Here is a 21,856-nt window from a genome sequence, read left to right on the forward strand (position 1 = left end):
TCGGAAATAACAGTATAAACTCCATTGAGTGGCGCTATCAATCTTTTGTGGGAAAAAAGCGGTTATGAAGAGCTGTGAAGTATTGCTCTACAGGGATAAACGTTTAAAAGAAAATGGTAAAGATTACATAGCTCTTCTTGCAACTACTTACTACTATCTAGAAATGCACTGAAGTTATAAATTTGTACGTACATATATATACCAAATATCACATATCAATTAAATTGAAGTTGCCGTTCGTATACCGGTCGCCCAAACCTTGATGCTGCGTTTGAGACTGCTGTTGCTGTTGTGGGTAGAACGGAATAGTCTGTGGTTGGACGATTCCTGTAGTATTTACAATAGGAGTAACCGCTGCGGTTGCGGGCGCGTAAGACCCCTGTTGCTGTTGTGGTTGTTGTGGCAGGTTTTGAGTATAGGGAGCAGGAAATTGCACGTTATCAAAACGTTGTACATTTGTTGACCCCTGCATGCTGGTAGGAGTCGTCATAACGCTATTTATCGTGCTTGAAAGTACTTTCTGTTGTTGTTGTTGCTGTTGAAGATGCGTTTGATTTTGGAAGGGATTACTTATTACTTGTTGTTGTGGTGGCAAACCGGCATTTTGTTCATTGAAGTTTGGTTCCGAAAATGGGTTATTCAAGACAGGCTCCTGCGTGGGGTTTCCCGTAGCAATCGTTGCAGGGTTCCGCAATGCAAATGGATTGTTCGAACCAGTTTGTGACTGTGCGACTTGTTGATCAAACCCCGAAGTCGTGCCCTGTGAAACGGAATATCCCCCAAATCCCGCGCCCGTGAATGTAGGAGTTAGATGGTTATTGATAGAATAGTATCCTGTTAGTTGGGCACTTACACCGGGTTCTTGTACCGGGCTGGTGTTTGCCACGGGCTGGACCATTGCATATTGTGGAGCATTGAAAGTAACAGGTTCTGTACGTGCAGCCTGTGGAACCACTCCTTGTGGTTGCATTTGAGTTACAAATGGATTGTTTGGGGTTTGCTGTGGTTGATTGGCCCCCGCAATTGGAATGTTAGTATGCGCGGAAGAGTCTGCGCCGAATGGATTATATGATTGGGCGGTTGTGGCCGTGGTGACGGCAGGAGATATCGGTACCTGTTCATTTTTCAACTGTGCCTCCAGTATCCTCTTTTGTTCGCGAATCTGCTCCAGCCTCTCCTGGGCGATAGACCTGGACGCTGTGGCACCGGCGCCGCCTTGAGAACCATCGATGGGCACAAACGTGCTGTGGGTTTTATCGTCCTCTATCAAATGTTCCTCCAGCGATCTGACCAGTTTTGTAGTGATGTGTTTGATAACAGGTATCTTCAAGCCCGCAGTCTTACCGTTCTTCAAGTATCTGACAACATGTTCGGTCAGGTCGACAAACGTCTTGTACAAGTCCAGAGTTCTTTCGGCGTTCTGATGAGACAATTCGAAAAACGACTCCAGTAGCGTTATGATACCTTCGTTGAGAGCGTTGTATAGGGCCAAAAGGTCTTGGATAAGCAGCTTGAAGCCGAATATGACCAGTTCGTTACTCAGGTCAAACTGCGTATACTTGTTTTTGACCAGAGCTTGGATCTGCACCTCCAGAGACTCCACGTGATCTAGCGCAATATTAATAGAGTGCTGCTTGTTCTTGGAGTTTCCGTAGTTGTTAGTGTTCAATTTCAACGTCCGATAGCCGTCTCTCACGTAGTCCTTTTTGATTTTACCAAACTCTCTGCTTCTGACCTTCAGATAATTATCGTATCGATCGAGCGCCCTCATATCGCCAGACGCACTGCCACTGGAACCACGTATATTCTCAATGCTGAAAAACTCCAGGTTCCTAGAGTAGTACCGCAATGCAACGTCTTTCTTACCCTCCCTCATCATGAGGTGTACCACCAACAAAGTCTTGTACACAATCGTCCATGCCGTATCATTAACCCGGGAATCCAAAGCTTTCACGATCTCATAGAAGTCCTCTTCACTGCCCGTCGCCAACAGGATCGGGTCCAGGTACTTTTGCTTAGGCGGAGCTGACTTGATCTTAGTAGCACCCTTCACCAGCTTGAAATACGTCGTCATCTCGAGCTCGATGGAAATTCTCTTCTGTTACCAGTGATATACGTACGAGCCACGTTTTCTCCTTCCTGCCCGACCAAAAGAAACACTAAGAATTGAAATATGCAATAACTCTGCGTCCTGAGCTTTGCTATGCCCTATTACCACCGACCATCACCACTACTGCACACTGATGACAAGTGCACTAATCAGTACTATTACGCCTGGATACCAAGTATCGAATTGAGGCCCCTATGTTACCCACCCGTTCGAAGTGACAGAACCGCCGCTCGCATCCGGGAAATACTACCATCTTCTCCCATACTTAAGACACGTCGTGAGGGCCCCTGGACTTCCCCGCCGTTCTGCCAGGACGTGGCCCGTCTTGCGAGACCAGGCTGAGTCACGTCAGTTGCTGACCCTGGGGGCTGCATTGTTTCCCACGGATTACTCATTCGTTTCGTGAGCTTTCTCATTGCGCGCATGACTAGGATGAAAAAAAAAAAAAAAGAAGAAAAAGAAAAGCGTTGAGTATATAACAAGAGAAGAATGAAATAGTCCGAGAAGAAGTACGAGGCATTTTTCTCGAGAAAAACAGCAAACCCTGATACGCACATCGCTGACTGTAATAGGAATTTGAAATAGACGGCAAACCACTAGTTCATTCGAAAGAACGTATTGTCAAGAGTTATAACTCACTATCTCAGAGAATTGAAACACACCAAAACAGAAAAAGTATAGTCTAACACAGAAAAAGATAATAAAGAAAAGAAAAATGTCTACATCGTCGGTACGTTTTGCATTCAGGCGGTTCTGGCAAAGTGAAACGGGTCCCAAGACAGTGCATTTCTGGGCCCCTACTCTGAAATGGGGGTTGGTTTTCGCTGGGTTCAGTGATATGAAGAGACCAGTGGAAAAAATTTCCGGCGCTCAAAACTTGTCGCTTCTCTCTACTGCGTTGATTTGGACGCGCTGGTCCTTTGTCATCAAGCCAAGGAACATCTTGCTGGCTTCCGTGAACTCGTTTCTTTGCTTGACCGCTGGCTACCAATTGAGTAGAATCGCGAACTACAGGATACGGAACGGTGACTCTATATCGCAACTGTTCAACTACATCCTCTGCGGCGCCGCCGACGAAAGCAAAAAGGAAATTACTTCTGGCAGATAAACGCCCAAACTACCACTCGAATCTTTGCCGAGGCACGGCTACGTACGTATGCATATATATATATATATATATCCGGATTGTGTAATATTCTTAGAACAGGAAAATACATTTTCTTCGCGCGCGGTGTTATAATTAGTTCTCGTACTAGATTTTTTTTTCAGTTTTTTTATTCCCGACTCGATGAGAATATATATAAAGAAGAGGGAGGGGCCTCGAGGATGCCTAAGGCCAGGACACGATCAATTGACTCGGCTAATCTGATATCCAATGGTCACAGTGCGCGTGTTTTCAGAAAGGGCCAGTTTGACTCATCAATTGGGCGAATTCATCGTCAAGAAACAAGATGAGGCTCTGCAGAGGAAATCGGACTTCAAGGTCTCTGTTAGCGGTGGTTCTTTGATCAACGCTCTCTATGAAAGTCTGGTAGCGGATGCATCACTTTCTCCCAGAGTTCAATGGTCAAAATGGCAAATTTACTTCTCCGATGAAAGAATTGTGCCTTTAACAGACGCGGATAGTAATTATGGTACATTCAAGAAGATAGTTCTGGACAAATTGCCCTCAACTGTCCAAGTAAACGTCCATCCTATGGACGAGTCCTTGATCAGCAACGATGGGGCCGAGTCTAGGGACAACATTGCTGCGCAGTACGAACAAATCTTGCCCCAATCGCTCGATTTGGTTCTATTGGGCTGCGGTCCTGATGGCCACACGTGTTCTTTGTTTCCCGGCCAAAAACACAAGTATTTGTTAGAGGAAACAGAGAAAAGAGTTGCCTGGTGCCACGATTCCCCCAAGCCTCCAAGCGACAGAATAACGTTCACCCTGCCCATGCTAAAGGACGCCAAGGCCTTGTGTTTTGTTGCTGAAGGCAGTTCAAAGCAAGATATAATGCATGAAATCTTTGATTTGAAAAACGATCAGTTACCCACCGTATTGGTTAACGAACTATTTGGCAAGAAAACCTCTTGGTTTGTCAATGACGAAGCTTTCGGAAAAGTTCAAGCCAAAAATTTCTAGAACAACCCTCATGCAAGCGAGTATAAAACTAAATGCTAATTTTGAGTGCTATATACCAACTTTTATAAACTGATATTTGAATCGTATGCTGTGATGGTTCTTTGTTGTGCAAAAGCTTCCCTTGCCGTATTAACTTTCATACTCCTGTAAAACTTCCCTTATGATAGGTTTGTCGCTGACAAGTTTGGATTCGGATGTGATGGGTTTGGCCCCCGTCCTCTTTCTGAGGCCATTATGTGTTCCTTCTGTGGAGGCTAGCCTCTCGGGGAAATTATACTTGTAAGGCCCATCTTTGCACATTGTATAAATCCAATTACGTCCTTCTAACAAGTCTACAAACGATTTTATCTCGGAAACGGAGCCAATTGTACTCTTGGAACCTATGATGATTAGTTTGGATTTGGCTCTCGTCATGGCAACATTGACTCTCCTCAATTCCTTCAATAGTGATCCCCCGTTCAATTGAGAATTTCTTCTAACCATGGAAATAATAATGCATTTCTTATCGCGACCTTGAAACTGATCAGCAGTCAAGATCTCTAGTCCTTTATATGCATCTTTATTGAATATCTTTTTTAGTAACCTCAACTGCGCCCTGTATAACGTCATAACACCGATATCTTCACACGGTATACCGCTCAAAATCATTCCCTCTACACATTGTAGGGAAATTTGTGCTTCTCCAACATTGGTGATGTTATCTTTTTCGCTTTTTTCCATAATATCTGGGCATTTATCATAATCCAAGAAAATAACTTTTCTGTTCGGTTCTAATATGTCTTCGAGCCATTCCTTCGAACCTATTGACTTATTTCTATATTGCTTTAAAGCATCTGGAATTGGTAATGTTAGAGATTGTACAAAAACTTCATCATTCCCACATTTCAACTTATTGTCGTATATCAGGAAGTTAGACAAAGTAACAATATCGCCACACATACGATATTGGTAAGTCAGTTCCACAACACTCTCCGGGTGCTTTTCACAGAAGGTTTTGAACAGAGATTCCTCTAATCCGCCTAATCGAGCTGCATCATTCTTTACTAGTGGTGGTAGCTGATAATGGTCGCCAACCATGATAAACTTACATCCATATCGTAAAGGTCCCAAAGCGACCGGCATGGAAATTTGACTTGCTTCATCCAAAATCACATAGTCAAAATCCCTTTCGTGCAATGTAAAAAATACATCGTTTATGCCCAAACACGTCGTGGCGACGACGGAGGTGCTGTTTATCTTGGCCAAATGATCCTTATAACTTTTTGCTGACTCATAATTCGGTACATACTTCTGTGTATCAGGATGAACCTTATGTTTCAATCCCAATCTCGTTATGTTAATGGTGGTCTTAATCAACTTTGTCAAAATATTATCCACTGCAGAATGTGTATATGATGTCAAAAGCACAGTTTTCCCCTTGGACACCAGAATCTTGATTATTTCTGCAATGACAGTGGTCTTACCTGTTCCTGGCATTCCCAATATTAATGCATAATCTTCAGCTCTCATCACAGTATCAATTGCTTGTTTTTGGTTCACGTTCAATGTTATATCCTCCGAAAGTTCGTATGGTATCACAGGGTCATCGCTTATACCTCTAAATTTTGGTGCTCTGTTATCAATTAAAAAAGATCGTAACGTTTCGTTACCTCCATCAGATCTCTTTGTCTTTCGGGCTAATTTACTTCTTTCGTCAATTATATCCAAACCAGGCGGAACAGCTGGTAAAAACAAACTCAGGAGGTTGAATCGTGCTAAGGATAAACTTTGTTGGATGTCATTTTTATCGATCCTATATTTAACCAAATTTTGAGTCGCTATGAGGTTGGATTGATCTAGTTTAGAGTCAACTACACTTTGAATGGTTGTAATTCCTCGTTCTCTATCCAGAAGTCGGTTGTTCAACAATTTTCGCTTGATGGATACACCAATCTTATCTGAATTTATAAATTGTACACGGCCTTGGCATAGGCAGAAATGACCTTCCTCATCGCTAATAATTACAAAGTCATTGACGGTAATTTGAGAGGATAACATCGACTGTGCGTTATTATCTTGATTGCTTCTCAGGAAACAATATGAATATGTCCCTTCTTTTTCCTTATGTTCAACTACCTCTGACACAACTAAATTAGAAAGACACCTCCCGCTTCTCGATTCTCTCGTGGAACCATCCAATAGGAAAAGCTCTTTATTGATGCATGTTATGCTTGACTCTTCTTTTGTTATTAGGTCATTATACTTTGTGAAGAATTCCTTGTAGGTAGTGAGGTTTGGCAGCAAATGCCTCGTTAATGTATCAAATTCACCTTCGACTAGGCCGCTTTCTTCTGATGTTCCATTTTCCAACAATTTGTTCAATACCATACACGACTCTTTCATGAAGCATGAATCACAAGATGAATCGCGCAATAATGGTGGCAGTTCAAATCTTGATTGACCTTGCCCAAAAACTTCCTGAAGCTGATGCTTGAAACTCATGCTCATTCTATTTCGGGACATAAGAATATGCTTTACAGAATGCAAAATGGATGGAAATTTTGACATATTTTCGTCCCTCGTAAAATAAAGAAGAAAAAAATCTATTGGTATTTCATAGCGATCATTCAGTAATAGTGTATATATAAGGCCTTGGACTTCATATGAAACACTTCTCGATTTACCAGTTTTTACTTCTAGGGGGACAATACATTTTTGATTGTTTTCAACATTAGCTTCAACAGTTGCATCCAAAAACCCTTTGAGACCATATATTGGAGACCATATATTTTCTTCAATATCGATCACATTTGATATTGAAATTGGCTGTGTTCTTCTGGTTCCTGAGACAGACGTGTAGCAACCATAGTTGCTCTTCGAGACAAATTTATTAACAAAGTACAAGATGTTTTCAACGTGCTCCTTTATAATTAACTCCTTCACAGCTTGTATTTCCTCATTACAGATCATAATTGAGAATGAGTAACTTTCCAACAGTGAATCTAATTTTTGTACTATGCTTTCTATAGTAATTTTGCTGTGCGAAAGCTTGTATTTGATCGAATCTTGTAATAACTCGTGTACGATGTTACCTAAGGTCATGACAAGACTTGGTTCTCCACGAGGGTCTTGAAATTTCATTTGCAGAACTGCACGTCTCAAACAACCCACTGAGCTTCCGACTGATGTTGCTGAGAATAATATATCAGGGTTTAATACCAGCAGATTGTCGTTTGCTAATTGAGTCTTTGGGTTTTTGTCATCGGAAAGAAGTCGTTTGTTCTCAATGTTCTTCCCTTCTATTATATGTATTACATCTCCAGCTTCAAACTCTAAGTATACCCAAGGATGCCGAACGACCACAGAACTTTGTCCACCTTTGGCATCTATGCACTCGAGTATTTTTTGGGTTCCAATTTTGGGCAATTCAACAGTACGTATACTGATTATCACTAATCGTATTACACCATCTCTTGGTGCACTAAATTTAGCTCTGAGAACATACGTGGATAATGTAGTATCAGAATCAACTTTCAAATCGTGAGAAACCATTACCTCTACCTTTTCGATCTCCTGTTCGATGGCATTGGATTCTGCTTGTGTTTGAGTTTCATTCAATAACTCTATTAGTGAATCGTCTGAAAACTCGTCTGATAAACGTTTTTCTTCTTCCTCTTTTTCTTGGCTTCTTTGATATCCTCGGTCGTCTTGGTTGTTATCGAATGCATCGTCTCGTTTGATTTTATTAACTACATCTCCTTTACATTCTCCGCTCTTTTCATTTTTTTCATTTTCTTCATGAGTTTCATGAGTTTCATTTCCTTGATCATCTTTACTTTGTATTGCCACCTGTATATCATCCTTGTGTTTTTCGACATATTTTTGAGTTAAAATATCGATCAATGAATCGTCACCATCATTACTATCTCCTGTGGTGTTTAAGTCATCTGCGGTTTCTGCAGCCGCCTCCGGTTGTTCGACATTAGGTGCCTTGGTAGGTGAGGATGGCAAATCGCTGAATTTCGAACTTCTCGGCTTTATAGTTAAATCGCCCTCTATATCATCGAGAATATCATCTATGTTACGAAAGGATCCCCTTGGAGATATATTTGCATGTTTAGGTCGTATTTGCTCGTCTTCATTTTCTTGTGTGAAAGGATTTTCGTCAGCACTGGGCACATGAATATTTGTAAAGTTAAGGACAGTTTTTAATCTATTAGGTACTATAGGCGTTGAAGAGGGATCTTGAACAGCTTCGTAGTCATCAGAAAATTCGGCAGCGCTTGTTGTTTTGTCGGACATATCTCGCTGTAGGGGCGAATATTTCCATATTACTTCTTCCATAGGGCCGTCTTCGTCATGAGTTAAATCATGATACTTGCTCATACTCGACACTTCGCGTTTGAGTTTAACTTGCGGGCTTGGTAATGAGTTACCGCTCTTACTAATTGTCATGTTTACCTCCTTAACTCTTGATGTATTTCGTACCTGTGAAACAGATATTGACTTCAACACACTTGTGTTTGGTATCTTACCACTTTTTCCATTCAGATTGTTTATAGGGGCAAATGCATACTTTTTTTTTCTCTTTGTTTGCTTTGATGATGTCTTCTTTGAATCATTATGAGCAGGCTCTTTTTCCTCTATTAACGTCTTTACAGGCGAGATGGATATACTCGCTGACCTCTTGTTCTTCTGTGGCGTTCCTGGCATCCTCACCGTCTCTTCTACCGTTAGCGTTGACTTGCACAAAATGTGATGCTTGCTTGGATGGTTATTTCCGCCGTTTTATTTTGAGGACCGTATGGAGAACCGTGAATTTATCACAAAATACATGATTCAAGCTCTTTCACGAATAGTCGATCAGTTCTAAATACATGCACTTTCTTTCTGCCGCGCGGATCCTCAGTTTCGCGAAATGAAAACAAAGTATCCACTCACATGAAAAGGGTAAATGAATGAATGGCCTTGTGGATGGTTCATTATCACTCTGTTGGTTTATTGAATAGAATCACAATCCAGTGGCAATCTTTCATACTTCTATGAATCTATGTGGCACAAAAAACAGGGCAAAAAGCGTGGAACTCCCAGCTCGTTGCCTCGCATATTTCACAACTTCTAAATTTCACTGGCCTGATATGCTATTATAGTTATATACTTGGCTATAACAAAAATGCATCAGTGATTATACTTATAAATTTATATGTCTATTTAAATACAATGGCCCAAGCCCCCATCGGTGGATAAACTTAGCTGAACACGTCTGCTTGTTCGGCTTCCAACTCTTCATCACCAGCTAGTTCGTTAAACTGTAAGAAGTGTACAGGACGATGCATCTCATTATAAAACTCCAGAGGTATACCGTACTTGAAATTGTAGTCACCTTCGTGGTTGAATGCTGTGCCCATAAATGTGTAGTTCCAAATATTTCTCGATGGGATTATAAAATTGCCCATGATACGGTCAGAGAGTAGTAGTTGAGCGTGCGTGCTGAAGGTAGGTTCAAATCCTTCAGATATCAAATTTGTTACGTCCTTGTTCTCTTCACCCCACTGGTAACCTTCATTAGTTAGATTATAAGCACTCAACGATATGGATCCCGGAGCAGAAAAAATGGAAATATCAATGCAATCTCTTTTCTTGTTTGCAAAATGAGTAGAGTGAGTTGTTACTTCAGCTGCAGTCATAAATTTAAGTTCTTCGGTTTGAGTATGAATCCAACCTAGCAGCTCTAGTTCTTCAGTGTCCGGGAGGCCTCCAACGTCAGGGATGTTACTTATTTGAACGGAACCTACGTGGCCTAACTGAGGAACTAACGCAACTGTTTTAATCTCCTTTACCTTCGGATGATCCTTGGCTGATCTACCGTAAATGAAGGCAGCTACCTGGATTTTCACATCGGATATCTCAATAAACTTCTTTAATAAATTTCTCGGAAGAACGTAGACATTTTGCTCCTCCACGAAGTCATCAGCTGAGATGTAGGTGTTTTTCAATCTCAAATGTAACAATGTATTAGCAATGGCAGACTTTCTCCACTCATTCTTTGAGCTAAATGTTTGGCTTTCATAATCAGCAGAAGTTACCACAACTATTTCCTCACCTTGCGCGTTTATGGTTTTGGTTTTCATAACGGTCGATGCGCCGACTGTTTCTTCACCATCTTGCTTTTCAGTTCTAGCAGCTTCCAATTCAGCCATTTTCTGTCTTTTGACAGATGGGGCCTTGATGTTTTGACCCAATATGATATCTTTGATTTCGGTTTGAGTTAAGGCAGATATATTCACATTATACTTTTTGCCGTACTCTGTCAAAATCAAATCTCTCATTTGAGATTCAATATTAATCCATTGTTCGTCAGTGAATGAGGGCCATAAATGGTATGATTTGATAGGGATCGTTGGATCACTGAGTAAAATCATTTTAGCACCTTCTTCATTTGTTTTCAGGGCTCTCAAAAGTAATGTAAGCCTTGAAAATGCCGTGTACGAAGAAATGCGTTCCAACCAATCATCATAAATGTTGAAAAGAACCATTTGAGGTTCAGTGGCTTTCATGACAACATCAGAAAGTTTATCTATTGACATCGCAGCTGAAAATGGTAACCTTAGCTCCGTCGGCCTGATCGCTATGTTAGGGAAGTCAAGCATATGAACTTCTAAAGGGTCAAGCATTGCCTTTCTCGTGACAATGATTTGTTTTGGTTGTTCTTCTTTAGGTAATGATCTTACAAGAGCACTAACTTCTTCGGCCGTTTTCCATTTTGCCAACTGACTTAAACGTTTTTGACCGGCCCATACAGAAGTATGGATAATTTTCAAGAATAGATGGCCAGTTTTAGGGTTTAAAGTAAAAATACAACCATTGATTGCCTTCGTGGCAACGTTTCCCTCAAAGGTCTTGTGCACAGTGACTCTATAAACATTAGTGTCGTCCACGAAAAGTTTAATATCGTTATTGAATAATTCAGCATAGTTTGAAGAGTTTAAAAACGGCTCCTGTACACTAGACTGATATATTTGAAGACCTTTTCTGATACGCTCGCGAAGGACATATAGTGCTGGGTTAGCTTTCATAATTGTTCTCATACTATTTTGCACCAAAGGCTTCAATCCGTCAAACCAATTACCATAGGCATCGTACATGTTATAAGCCAAATCAATACCAATCATGACACCTGTTGGTGAGGGGTACATGCTTACGTTATCCGTCGTATAGTCCAGGAATTTCGCTCTTACGTAACGAGATATATCATGGGAATCATAATCACCATATCTCAATTGCACATCAAACCACATCTTATTGGTGACTAAACCCTTAAAGTTATCATTTGTTTCATGCAATAGGGAAGGTTTTGAAACTTCCCATTTAAAGACACTTTCCATAATGATATCTGCGGCTGATGAGTTCATTTTGTATGATTTACGAGGATGAACGGCTTCTTTCGTTACAGATTCGATTTGTAAAACATCTAGCTCTCCATCAAGAATTTGGCAAATATCAAAAACTATACTTTCATGTATCTTTTGCCACAAATGAGCACGGAAAATTTGTATTAAAGATATCTTTAGTGTGGGAATTTTACCATGAAGGAAAATACCGGTCAGATCTAACTGCACCAAAAAACCAACATACACGTTTGCCCTATTAATAGTTGGTGACCACCATAAAGTGAATCTACGGTTTGGAATTTGGCTTAAACCGGTTCTTTGAGCATGAGTCAACTTTTTGAATTGCATGGAATCCTCAAAACCTGATGCTTTTTCCCAGAATAAACCTTCCCATGAATTAAAGCCTGTTCCCTTGAATAGAGTATGTTCCAAAATGGTTTCAATACCTCCGAGGGCCTGAATAACGTCGGTTCTATATGCATTCAGGTTCCATAATTTACCATCATGGTGGGAGTTTGTCCACCAAAATGGACTATTCCTTTCTAAAGAGTATTGCTTAAATTCTCTACGAATTCTGTGACCCCTATCATAAGCCAGAGTGTGTCTATCTCTCTGGAACAAGGTACTAATACGTGGTATACCACGATCCCATGATCCTTCAAGCTCTTCAAAAGCCAATCTTCTATTCTGCTGAATAGCCTCCTGTCGCTTCGTTGCATATTCTGCCCACACCCTTTGAGAGTCCAAGAATTCATTTTCCCAGGTAGTGATGTAACGGAAAATCGTAGGGATCAATTTTTCGTCCTCATGTGTCATACCAGCACGAAAATGGGTGATTCCCGTATCAGTCTGTTTTGACCAACTCAAATCCGATGCGGGGATTAAAATATGAGACGCACTAATCATACCTAAACCACCAAGTTCCTTTGGCGTATAGAAAACGGCAGGTGGAAATCTTGTTGGCATTTTTGAATTAAGACCTAGTTTAACACGATTTTGAATTCGTGTTTCTCCTTTTACGAGGATATCTAGTAAAGGTTCTGTAGCCACGATAGCTTCTCTGAAGTAAGTAAAAAGGGATATCAACGAGGTGTTCCATTTTGCGGCGACTTTGGTGAAGGTAGTTGAACCGGATGCCATTAGTATACCTCTTATTCTGCTGTCGAATTTATCGATTTCTTCTTGAGATACTTTCAAGTATGCTTTTGCTGTCCTTTGCTTTGATTTTTCGTCAATTAAATCCCAAACACCTTCGTCATTAGAAACCACTTCCTCCATCCTTTGTCTTGGCAAAATTCTAACTTCAAATCCACACATAGAGAAGAGCAAATTCGGATTGCTTTTGCTGTACACCGAAACGAATGCACTTTGCCATTTAATGGATGTTAATGAATTCGGTACCCTGCCTTGAACTTCCCAGAACACAGCTCGCCCTAGGTTTACGTCCTGGCGGATTAATCTCATACGTGAATCTTTGGGCCAACACCTTTTATTATTATATCCGATGCTGTTTTCAAAGTTTGGATCTGGATTTTCCCTCAAGTATTCATCAGTTAGTTCATCCCCCTCATCTTCTTCAAAGTGAAAGATCATATATATACGATCCAAATATCTGGTGTAAAGTCTGATCGGATGCGCCTTTTCTATATCTTTGCTCTTGAATTGCATAAATTCGTTTGGATTGTTAGCTGGGCCAGCCAAATCTGCAGCTCTCTCTTGACCCAGTAATAACAGGTCTATAACTAATCCATAATATTGAAATATGAAAGAGGCAAACTTTAATCCACGTATTAAACCATATTTGTTAACGTGGCTCATATCCTTGAAGTTAATGACAACATTATTTTTTGCAGTGATGTAGTCAGCAATATTTGGGTCCACAATCAGACGAAGTAATCTATTAAGTAAAGTCAAGTCAATTTTTTCGGCCATTTCACCTAGCGTGGTCTCAAGTAAAACTGTAGATTGACCTCTGGTCACATCCCAAATTTCAGATAAGTTGTTTATACCCTGGGTCCACTTATATACCAGGAGAGGCGGAATCTCTGAATCACTTGGTTTTATCCAGTTAGGGAAAAGCTTTCGTTGATCAGCTTCGTACCACAAATACTGATCGAGATATGCATCTGTAATCTTTTCCAATGGATCAACTGAATAAACGGGAGAGATGTTCTGGTAGTTCTCCGTCATAGTTATATCAACAGGCTTAAAAACGCGCTGTGTCAATAAGTATTTCTTGATTCTGTTTAGAGTATCATGAGGATTATCATAAGCCTCTTCTATCAAGGCAAGTTCTTCTCTTTCAGATGCATTTAAACGCACTTTTGATGCATAAACATCCTTCAAGTCTTCCAGCGCAAGAACCAGAATTTTGGTATCATTTTTGTAGGTCAAAGGTGGAAATGGTATCGGCGAAAAACTCCTTGATTCAAGCCAGTCAACCATAACAGAGAATATTGTCGTAGCTTCTTCAGGAGTTATCTCAGGACCGTTTTTCTGTATTTGCTTTTGCCGTTCCTGCTCATGTTTGATCCAAAGCCTCGTTAGTCGTCCAAGGTTTTTCTTAACCACAATCTTTTCGATGTGAGCGCCCCGCTTTATGCGTTCTCGATTATAATGAGCCGCTGATACCCAGGCATCGGCTTTGGCTTTAATGTACCGCTCAATTATTTTTTTGATTGGAGCTGGCATCCCAGGAACGTCCCAAGTAATATTGGCTTTCCAACACCTCCACGCTTCACTTAAATGTTGCAGTATAGTTCTTGCCTTTTTCTGCCGGATACTCTCGGGCATCATTTCCAGAATGTCATCCATGACCGAGTTCCTTAATTCGAGGTCGTAATATGCATCAAGTCTTTGTTTAGTTGTAGTTTTAACGATTTCATTGGAACGCCCTTCAAATTGACGCGTGATTAGGTTACCGATATATCTTTCGAGTAGTGGTATGGTGCCTCTTAGAAAGCTTAGCCAAACTCTCCATGCAGGTTGCCAAAATCCACAACCAGGCCCCTTACCCAAGTTTTTATTGAATTTGTAATAAATGACGTGTTTTAGATCCTTGCATGCACGAATTTGATGCATTACTTTATATTTATAACGATAAATACCAGTGAGCTGTCCTAAGTGGTTTAAAATATAATGTATGCCGTCTGCTAATTGGAAAGAGTCAACATTTCCTAATCTGAATTGCACGTGTGTATCAACGATCAGTTTCATTAGTTTAAGTAACTCTCGCATTAAGTGAAATGAGTTTCCAAGTCTTGATTTCTTACGTTCTTTTGTCGTTAAGGTTTTCGTTGGTTTTAAGTTGAAATTATAGTCGAGGTGTAAATAAGTCAGGCCCTTTCTGTGTATTAGTAAATTTAACATATTGTGTCCTTGACGGCACAACTGGAGTCCTGCCTCCACCCAGTCAATCGTTGTTTGCTGAAAATATTTGGTGTTTTTCAGGTTCTTCAGTAATTTCGTTTTGCTGTGGCCTGTAGCCGGAGAACTGTGTAATTCATTAAGCACGTAGTTTTTTAGTAATTTTTGGTAAGATACTCTAACTTTAATGGGATATTCTTCATCGGGATGCTGTAAAAACCATTTTTTAGCCAGAGCAACATCTTGTGCCCTTACCATTTTTCCTTGAGTTCTATTGAAAGGAAAGGGCGCGTTGTATAATGCCATAGCGTCTTTTGTATTTGGTAAGACGATCTCTTCTTCCTCAGCCAAAATAGGCGCAAAATGTTCAGGTAGAGTAAAATCCTCAATCTCTTCTGCTTTTGATGTGTTACTGGACGTAGTATCATCAACAAGACGAGGTATTGGATTTAAGGATGGATCGAAGAAAAATGCGGATGTATCGTAATCTTCGTCGTTCTGAATAATGCACGACACTGGATTATTATACCAAGGAATTTTCACTGAACGAGGTCTTGAATTATATAGGTGAGGGTATGCCACCCTGTATTCGCTTCTTATAGGAACCCTAAATATCACTCTGTCAATAGAGTTGAATTCATTGTAGTCTTCGTCCTCTTCTCTTGGGTATAAGGGCTCAAATTTTGGCCCACCTGGGATTGCATTATTAAGGGCCTTTCCATTCAAGAAAGTTTTTTTATCGAAAAGATAATAGTAATTTTTATCAGTTACTTCGTCTCTCAGTGGCGTTGATAGTCTATATAAATTTGACATTTCAGGTAATTCAAAATTCCATTTTTTGTAGGATGTACCATTCACTTTTTTACTATCTTCCTCCAATGGTCGGGAATCGTAGAGCCAATTCTTAACATATTCATCGTCTTGAGAATCCAAGGGAAGATTTATGGGATCCAATGGTTCAATGTTTTCTATGTGCTGTTCATAAGACAGGGGTGGTTCGTCATCATCGAAAGGCGGAAATCTCATTCTTTTAAAGTGAGTTCTATCTCGCTTTTCTCTTCTCATCGCTATCCACATGGCTGACCACTGTGCAGTATATACAGGCTCTATGACTCTTGGCGTTTCATTCACAAATGTTATGGCTCCTGAAGTATGATATAAAACTTTTACTTCTTTAGCTTGCTCCCATGGCTGAGGCATGTTCTCTAACAATTTCAGAATAGCATGTGGTAAATACTTCAAAGCGCCCAGAAAGGCTTTTTTGTCTGTATTGTACATTTTGGAAGCCATGTCACTATGGCTGTTGATAATCTTCCTCAGATGTTCAGGAGGCATCTCGGCTTTTGGAGTATACAAGTTGTCTGTGCCTGCCGTCTTGGCCAATTTTTTTTGACGTTTTCTTTCTTTCCTAGTGATAAACGATCCTTTCAATGTGCCTAATTTCCTTTTCCCACGTAATTTGTCATTATTATCTGTGCTGAACTCAAATCCATCAGGGTCTGAGGGTGGTGGAGGTGGCGGTGGTAGAGCGGTTCCCATAGTACGCTCAATATTTACTTCAAAGGCACCTGGAGGCGGTGGTGGAGGTGGAAAAAAAGGATCATCATTAACCGGTGGTGGTTTCAATGGATTATTCAATCCTTCAAACTCGAATCCAGGAGGCGGAGGAGGAGGTGGAGGTGGAAATGCTAAGTCTTCGTTCTCTTCAAAACCAGGAGGTGGGGGCGGTATTCCACTCATCTTTTTTCGGTCTTAATTTTGTACTGAAAGAAATTTTTAACTTAGGAAATGTCTTTATAAAATTCAAATTGTCTTTTCCCCCTACGAAACTACTAGTTTTGGGGTTCTTCTACTGAGCATACTATCTTTAGTTTAATGTACATATAAATAACTACATTGTCGCATCTATAAAAAATTCGTATCATTTTGTACGTATGTGCAATAATGAATGGCTAAATATTAGGCGTATAGCTATGTACTTGATCCGTTACATGTGTCTTCTGCACTCTCGAGCAAGCATACGAGCCTCCTCGATCTCTTGAGACGTTCCACTAGATACCCCCATTGCATAATCATAGGCCAATTGATAGTTGCCGGCCTTGATCTCGAAGACAGTCAGCCAGAGTCGTGCCTTAACAGTTTCATCAGTTACCACGCCTTCCAAAAGTTCTTCCACATCTACACACTTTGTCATAAATTTCTTACACTCCTGCAAATCTTCAAGTTCTTCGTATAGTTGTGCTAACCGGTAATATATTGAGGTGTTTTGATCGACCGTTTGCGAGGCCTTTATAGATCTCTTGTAGCATTTTATAGCTTCCAGTTTATTTCCTGTTTTATTATAGCATTCTCCCAGTACTTGCCAGATTCGACGATCCCAAGGTTTCAGCGTACATGCTTTTTGGAAGTAGTAAAGGGAATATAGGTGCATGTCCAAGAGGGCGTAAGCCTGGCCCAATCCGAACCATGCTTTGAAATCTCGAGGACAAATATCCACAGCCCGACGGTAGCATTCGATTGCAGCATGCGAGTTGCTTAGCTCAACAAATTCGTGGCCCATCAACGTCCATGCATTCGTAGTTTTCTTGTCTAATGTTAGCGCTCGACGAAAATACATGATAGATTTTTCGTGTTCCTGTCGAGCGCTGTAGTAATTGGCTATGATACAACATGTTTCTGGCCTAAACCTATCTATTTGAGAGACGAACTGAGCCAAGTAGGCTAGTTTTGAATTCTTCTGCATGACATACAGAATATTCGAATACGTTTCCAAATCGTTGACACGGTAGGGATCCTGCTTAACAATGTCATCGAACCGGCTTTCCGCAGTGACATAATCTAGATTGTTATAGCTTATGGTGGCATTGTACGCCTTCAAAAAGGTGAAGTTGGGGAAAATTTGCAGTAAAAATTCTAAATCTTCAAAGTAATCTTCCAGCTGGCCATTAAGTTCTTCAAATACTTTTAGTTTGAAAAACTTAATCATTATATTGAACTCTATCATTCGCTGACTACCAAGATTTTCAGAGGGTTTGAATTGGAAATTTTGATATAGATAATTATTTAAGAGCAATGCATCGTCGACTTTTTGCAAACAGTCCATCAGTTCTAACCAGCAGGACCAGTTGAAGGAATAACAACTGAGCGATTTCAAGAATGATGACATGGCTTTGGATATGTTTTTTTCCTGCTTCAAGATGATTCCTCGTAAATAATATAGCAGTGCCAGTCCCAAGCCAGCCTCATCGTCGTTTATTTTGACTTCATGAGATTCTAGAAAAGCATTGATTTCCTTCAAAATAGACGATATATTCGATTGCGCCTCATGCTCATTGGAAACCATCCTCAAATTGGTGCGTTGCGGGCCACCTTGGCTTATATCCTCATTTCCACTACCGTCTCCATCTTTGTCAGCCCTGTATATTCCGTCAGTAAACTTTCCCGTAGTCAAAACATTTTCCATACTTTCCTGACTTTTCTTGTCCCATGATAGAAATTTACTGTATAGTTTCAAAAACTTTAAACATGGATTGGTAACATCTTTCAAGAAAAAAACGCATCGATCAAACTCCTTGGCATCAAATAATGTGGATCCGAGGAGATATAGGTCGTACTCAGACTCTGACAGCCCAAACCCATTTTGTGGTATTTCAAATATTTGTTTCGGTACGCCTTGTTTATTTCTCAGCGGAGATTCATCAATCAAGGACTGCGATTGGTCAGCATCAATGGGTTCAATAAGTCCCACTAGCGCCTCTGCTGCCCACTTCGAGGCACCATATAGCTTCCATCGTGATAGTTCTGTGGCAGCCTTTCGGAGTTGAATACGCGTGTCTTGTATTACCTTATCCTGGCCGTCGTCACTCATGGTTGCAAAGTTCTTTTCAATCGGGTCTTAGCCGCCAAGTGTCCTAATCCTAACTTTCAAGATGCTAGTACCTCCAACTCTTCCTTAGACTAGTTAAAAATACTGTAGTATTTAGTCTACTATGTGAAGAAGTCACTATTTACCCGAATTACTATGCGCGCTACCGAAAAATACTGGGAAGCTAAGCAATAGAAAGAGCAAACATTTGAGAGATACTGTGCCATGAAAAAACCCAGTGCACTAGTTTTCAGTTAGCAGTATTGTGACTATCGAGTGAAAATAATGACAAGGGAAGAAAGAAGTACTTATTTTGAATCTCTTTGCGAAGAAGAGCAGGGTTTGCAGGAAAGCCAAACCAACCTGTTGAATATTCTGGATACATTGTCAGCATTAGCGAACCCCAAATCCTCCGATGACCTACTCGTTGAATCCCTCAAGAGACTGCCTACCTTACACGATGACTTGATCAAGAGTTCCATCCGCCTGCGATACGATAAATATCAAACGAGAGAGGCACAGCTCTTAGAGGATGCAGAAACCGGAAGGGACATTTCAGCAGGAGTACAAAATCGAAAGACCATTGCTGAATACTATTCTACTTTCGATCAATTGAATAGAGACACTTTGAAGTACATCAATTTACTGAAAAGACTTTCTGTTGACTTAGCTAAGCAAGTAGAAGTGTCTGATCCGTCAGTGACAGTGTATGAACTGGATAACTGGGTGCCTTCCGAGAAACTGCAGGGTATTCTTGAGGAGTACTGCGCGCCTGAGACTGATATACGCGGTGTAGATGCTCAGATCAAGAACTATCTGGACCAAATTAAGATGGCACGTGCTAAATTTGGTTTAGAGAATAAATACTCGTTAAAGGAAGGGCTCTCTACCTTGACCAAAGAACTAAATCATTGGAGAAAGGAGTGGGACGATATAGAAATGCTTATGTTCGGTGATGATGCACATTCCATGAAAAAAATGATCCAGAAGATAGATTCATTGAAATCGGAGATAAAGTCTTTGCCTGGGAGCGACCCCGTAGATGCAGAAGGCGATGTAGCTTTAGAGTGAGCATATTTTATCAATACCAAGCTGTGCAAGTTAGATAGAGTTATACGTACTCGTTTTATGGAAATATGGGAAAAAGAAAAGGATATGTAGTTTTTAGATCTTCTTAATATCTACTCGTTTTGCCCATTTCAATTTTCGCGAAGTAGAAGAGAGAAAAATATGACGATCTATGTAGCATTTAGTGAACTGGGTATATGAATATTAAATAGGAGAGATATTACCGAGAACTGAGTCCTGAAGTGGAGTGCTTGAATATGCTTATAGTTCGGCCTGGCTTTTTGAAAAGAGAGCTATTGGTCAAAGGGCTCTTGTCAAGACTATACTCGACAAAAGTTCCTGATAATTCACCGAGAGCGGCTGACAACGAAGTATGGTTAGAAGCCCTAAGACCCATGAATCCATCAAGACAAGGAAGGCAGAAGTACAATCGTGGTAATGGTCAAACGGATTTGATTAAAGTCCCGCTGGGTGAAGTGACATCTATCAACTACCTACAACGGTATAATAAACACAAGCATAACCAGGGCAATTTCGTTGATGTTCGAATTGTGAAATGTAGAAGTGGCGCTGGTGGAAGTGGAGCTGTCTCATTTTTCAGGGATGCAGGAAGATCTATTGGTCCTCCAGATGGTGGAGATGGTGGCGCTGGTGGTAGTATTTATGTTCAAGCGGTTGTTGCATTAGGATCTTTGGCGAAAATGAAAACTACATATATTGCGGACGACGGAGAGGCTGGTGCTGCCAGGCAATTGGATGGTATGAAAGGCAAAGACGTTCTGATACAAGTCCCCGTAGGAACCGTTGTGAAATGGTGTCTGCCGCCTCAAAAAGTTCGGGAGATTGTTGAAGGGGAAATTGACAAAGACAAGGACAGCACATTAAGAACTATACTGGCCTCTAAGACCATCAATTTAAGCACCTCTTGTAGTTCACATCAGAAAAAAATACAATTGTATAGACAGGAGATGGCAGAAAGCTGGCTTTTCAAAGACAAGTCCCAAGAATATCATGAAAATAAGGATTGGTTTAAGAATTTGCACAAGAGAATGGAGTCGTATGACCATTCTTTAGGACAATCCGAACTATTCTACGACCAGTTTCCTTTGACTGGGCTTGATTTGGAACAACCCATGTCCAAACCGATTTGCCTGTTGAAGGGTGGCCAGGGCGGGCTCGGCAATATGCACTTCTTAACAAACTTAATCAGAAATCCGAGGTTTTCCAAACCCGGTAGGAATGGCTTGGAGCAGTATTTTCTATTTGAATTGAAAAGTATTGCTGATCTCGGCCTGATTGGTTTACCCAATGCAGGCAAATCAACGATACTGAATAAAATCTCTAATGCAAAACCGAAAATTGGTCATTGGCAATTCACTACACTTAACCCTACTATTGGTACAGTTTCGCTGGGCTTTGGCCAAGACGTCTTTACCGTGGCTGATATTCCTGGGATAATCGAGGGCGCATCATTAGATAAGGGAATGGGCCTTGAGTTTTTGAGGCATATAGAACGTTCCAAGGGTTGGATATTTGTACTAAATCTGGCTAACGAAACTCCTGTTGATGAACTGCGGTTACTGATAGAAGAAGTCGGTGGTCTAGAGAAGGTCAAGACCAAAAAGGTGCTGGTTGTGTGTAACAAAGCTGATATTGACTTCGAAAACTCCAAATCGTTGGCCAAGTATATACAAGTAGAACACTTTTCCAAAAGTCAAGGGTGGGATTGTGTTCCGATAAGCGCTCTTAGAGAAGAAAACATAGAAGTGTTGAAACAAAAGATGTTTGAGTGTGCTCGCGGATCCCAAGACGATGCCAGCCCCACACCAACCATTTGAATGTCTTCCTTTTTCTGTATTACTTCCTCAGCATAATCAAAGCATAAAGCCGTAAAAAGAGGGAAAAAAATTTTCACCTCATCGCGGATTGTAAATAGTAAATAAAAAAAT

At 40.7% G+C, this 21,856-nt stretch overlaps 8 protein-coding genes across 8 annotated transcripts; 4 read left to right on the forward strand and 4 right to left on the reverse strand.

Annotated features, from left to right (window-relative positions):
• Positions 1-208: 208 nt before the first annotated feature.
• On the reverse strand, positions 209-2,074 carry YAP1801 (Yap1801p; the record flags this gene model as incomplete). Its single annotated transcript, XM_056228546.1, has 1 exon — positions 209-2,074. The coding sequence occupies one exon, from the start codon at positions 2,072-2,074 to the stop codon at positions 209-211; it is 1,866 nt and encodes a 621-aa protein (XP_056088257.1).
• Positions 2,075-2,825: 751 nt separating this feature from the next.
• Positions 2,826-3,218, forward strand: MPC2 (mitochondrial pyruvate carrier; the record flags this gene model as incomplete). The annotated part of the gene is made up of 1 exon (XM_056228547.1): positions 2,826-3,218. One exon carries the CDS (start codon positions 2,826-2,828, stop codon positions 3,216-3,218), a length of 393 nt encoding a protein of 130 aa, XP_056088258.1.
• Positions 3,219-3,485: 267 nt separating this feature from the next.
• On the forward strand, positions 3,486-4,238 carry SOL3 (6-phosphogluconolactonase SOL3; the record flags this gene model as incomplete). The annotated part of the gene is made up of 1 exon (XM_056228549.1): positions 3,486-4,238. One exon carries the CDS (start codon positions 3,486-3,488, stop codon positions 4,236-4,238), a length of 753 nt encoding a protein of 250 aa, XP_056088259.1.
• Positions 4,239-4,367: 129 nt separating this feature from the next.
• DNA2 (bifunctional ATP-dependent DNA helicase/ssDNA endodeoxyribonuclease DNA2) lies at positions 4,368-8,930 on the reverse strand (the record flags this gene model as incomplete). The annotated part of the gene is made up of 1 exon (XM_056228550.1): positions 4,368-8,930. One exon carries the CDS (start codon positions 8,928-8,930, stop codon positions 4,368-4,370), a length of 4,563 nt encoding a protein of 1,520 aa, XP_056088260.1.
• Positions 8,931-9,466: 536 nt separating this feature from the next.
• Positions 9,467-16,714, reverse strand: PRP8 (U4/U6-U5 snRNP complex subunit PRP8; the record flags this gene model as incomplete). The annotated part of the gene is made up of 1 exon (XM_056228551.1): positions 9,467-16,714. The coding sequence occupies one exon, from the start codon at positions 16,712-16,714 to the stop codon at positions 9,467-9,469; it is 7,248 nt and encodes a 2,415-aa protein (XP_056088261.1).
• A 247-nt stretch (positions 16,715-16,961) lies between these two features.
• CDC23 (anaphase promoting complex subunit CDC23) lies at positions 16,962-18,842 on the reverse strand (the record flags this gene model as incomplete). Its single annotated transcript, XM_056228552.1, has 1 exon — positions 16,962-18,842. One exon carries the CDS (start codon positions 18,840-18,842, stop codon positions 16,962-16,964), a length of 1,881 nt encoding a protein of 626 aa, XP_056088262.1.
• A 282-nt stretch (positions 18,843-19,124) lies between these two features.
• Positions 19,125-19,910, forward strand: THP2 (Thp2p; the record flags this gene model as incomplete). Its single annotated transcript, XM_056228553.1, has 1 exon — positions 19,125-19,910. One exon carries the CDS (start codon positions 19,125-19,127, stop codon positions 19,908-19,910), a length of 786 nt encoding a protein of 261 aa, XP_056088263.1.
• A 254-nt stretch (positions 19,911-20,164) lies between these two features.
• On the forward strand, positions 20,165-21,745 carry MTG2 (putative GTPase MTG2; the record flags this gene model as incomplete). The annotated part of the gene is made up of 1 exon (XM_056228554.1): positions 20,165-21,745. One exon carries the CDS (start codon positions 20,165-20,167, stop codon positions 21,743-21,745), a length of 1,581 nt encoding a protein of 526 aa, XP_056088264.1.
• Positions 21,746-21,856: the final 111 nt, after the last annotated feature.

Source organism: Saccharomyces kudriavzevii (genome assembly GCF_947243775.1).
Source record: "Saccharomyces kudriavzevii IFO 1802 strain IFO1802 genome assembly, chromosome: 8".
Lineage (NCBI taxonomy): Eukaryota > Fungi > Ascomycota > Saccharomycetes > Saccharomycetales > Saccharomycetaceae > Saccharomyces > Saccharomyces kudriavzevii.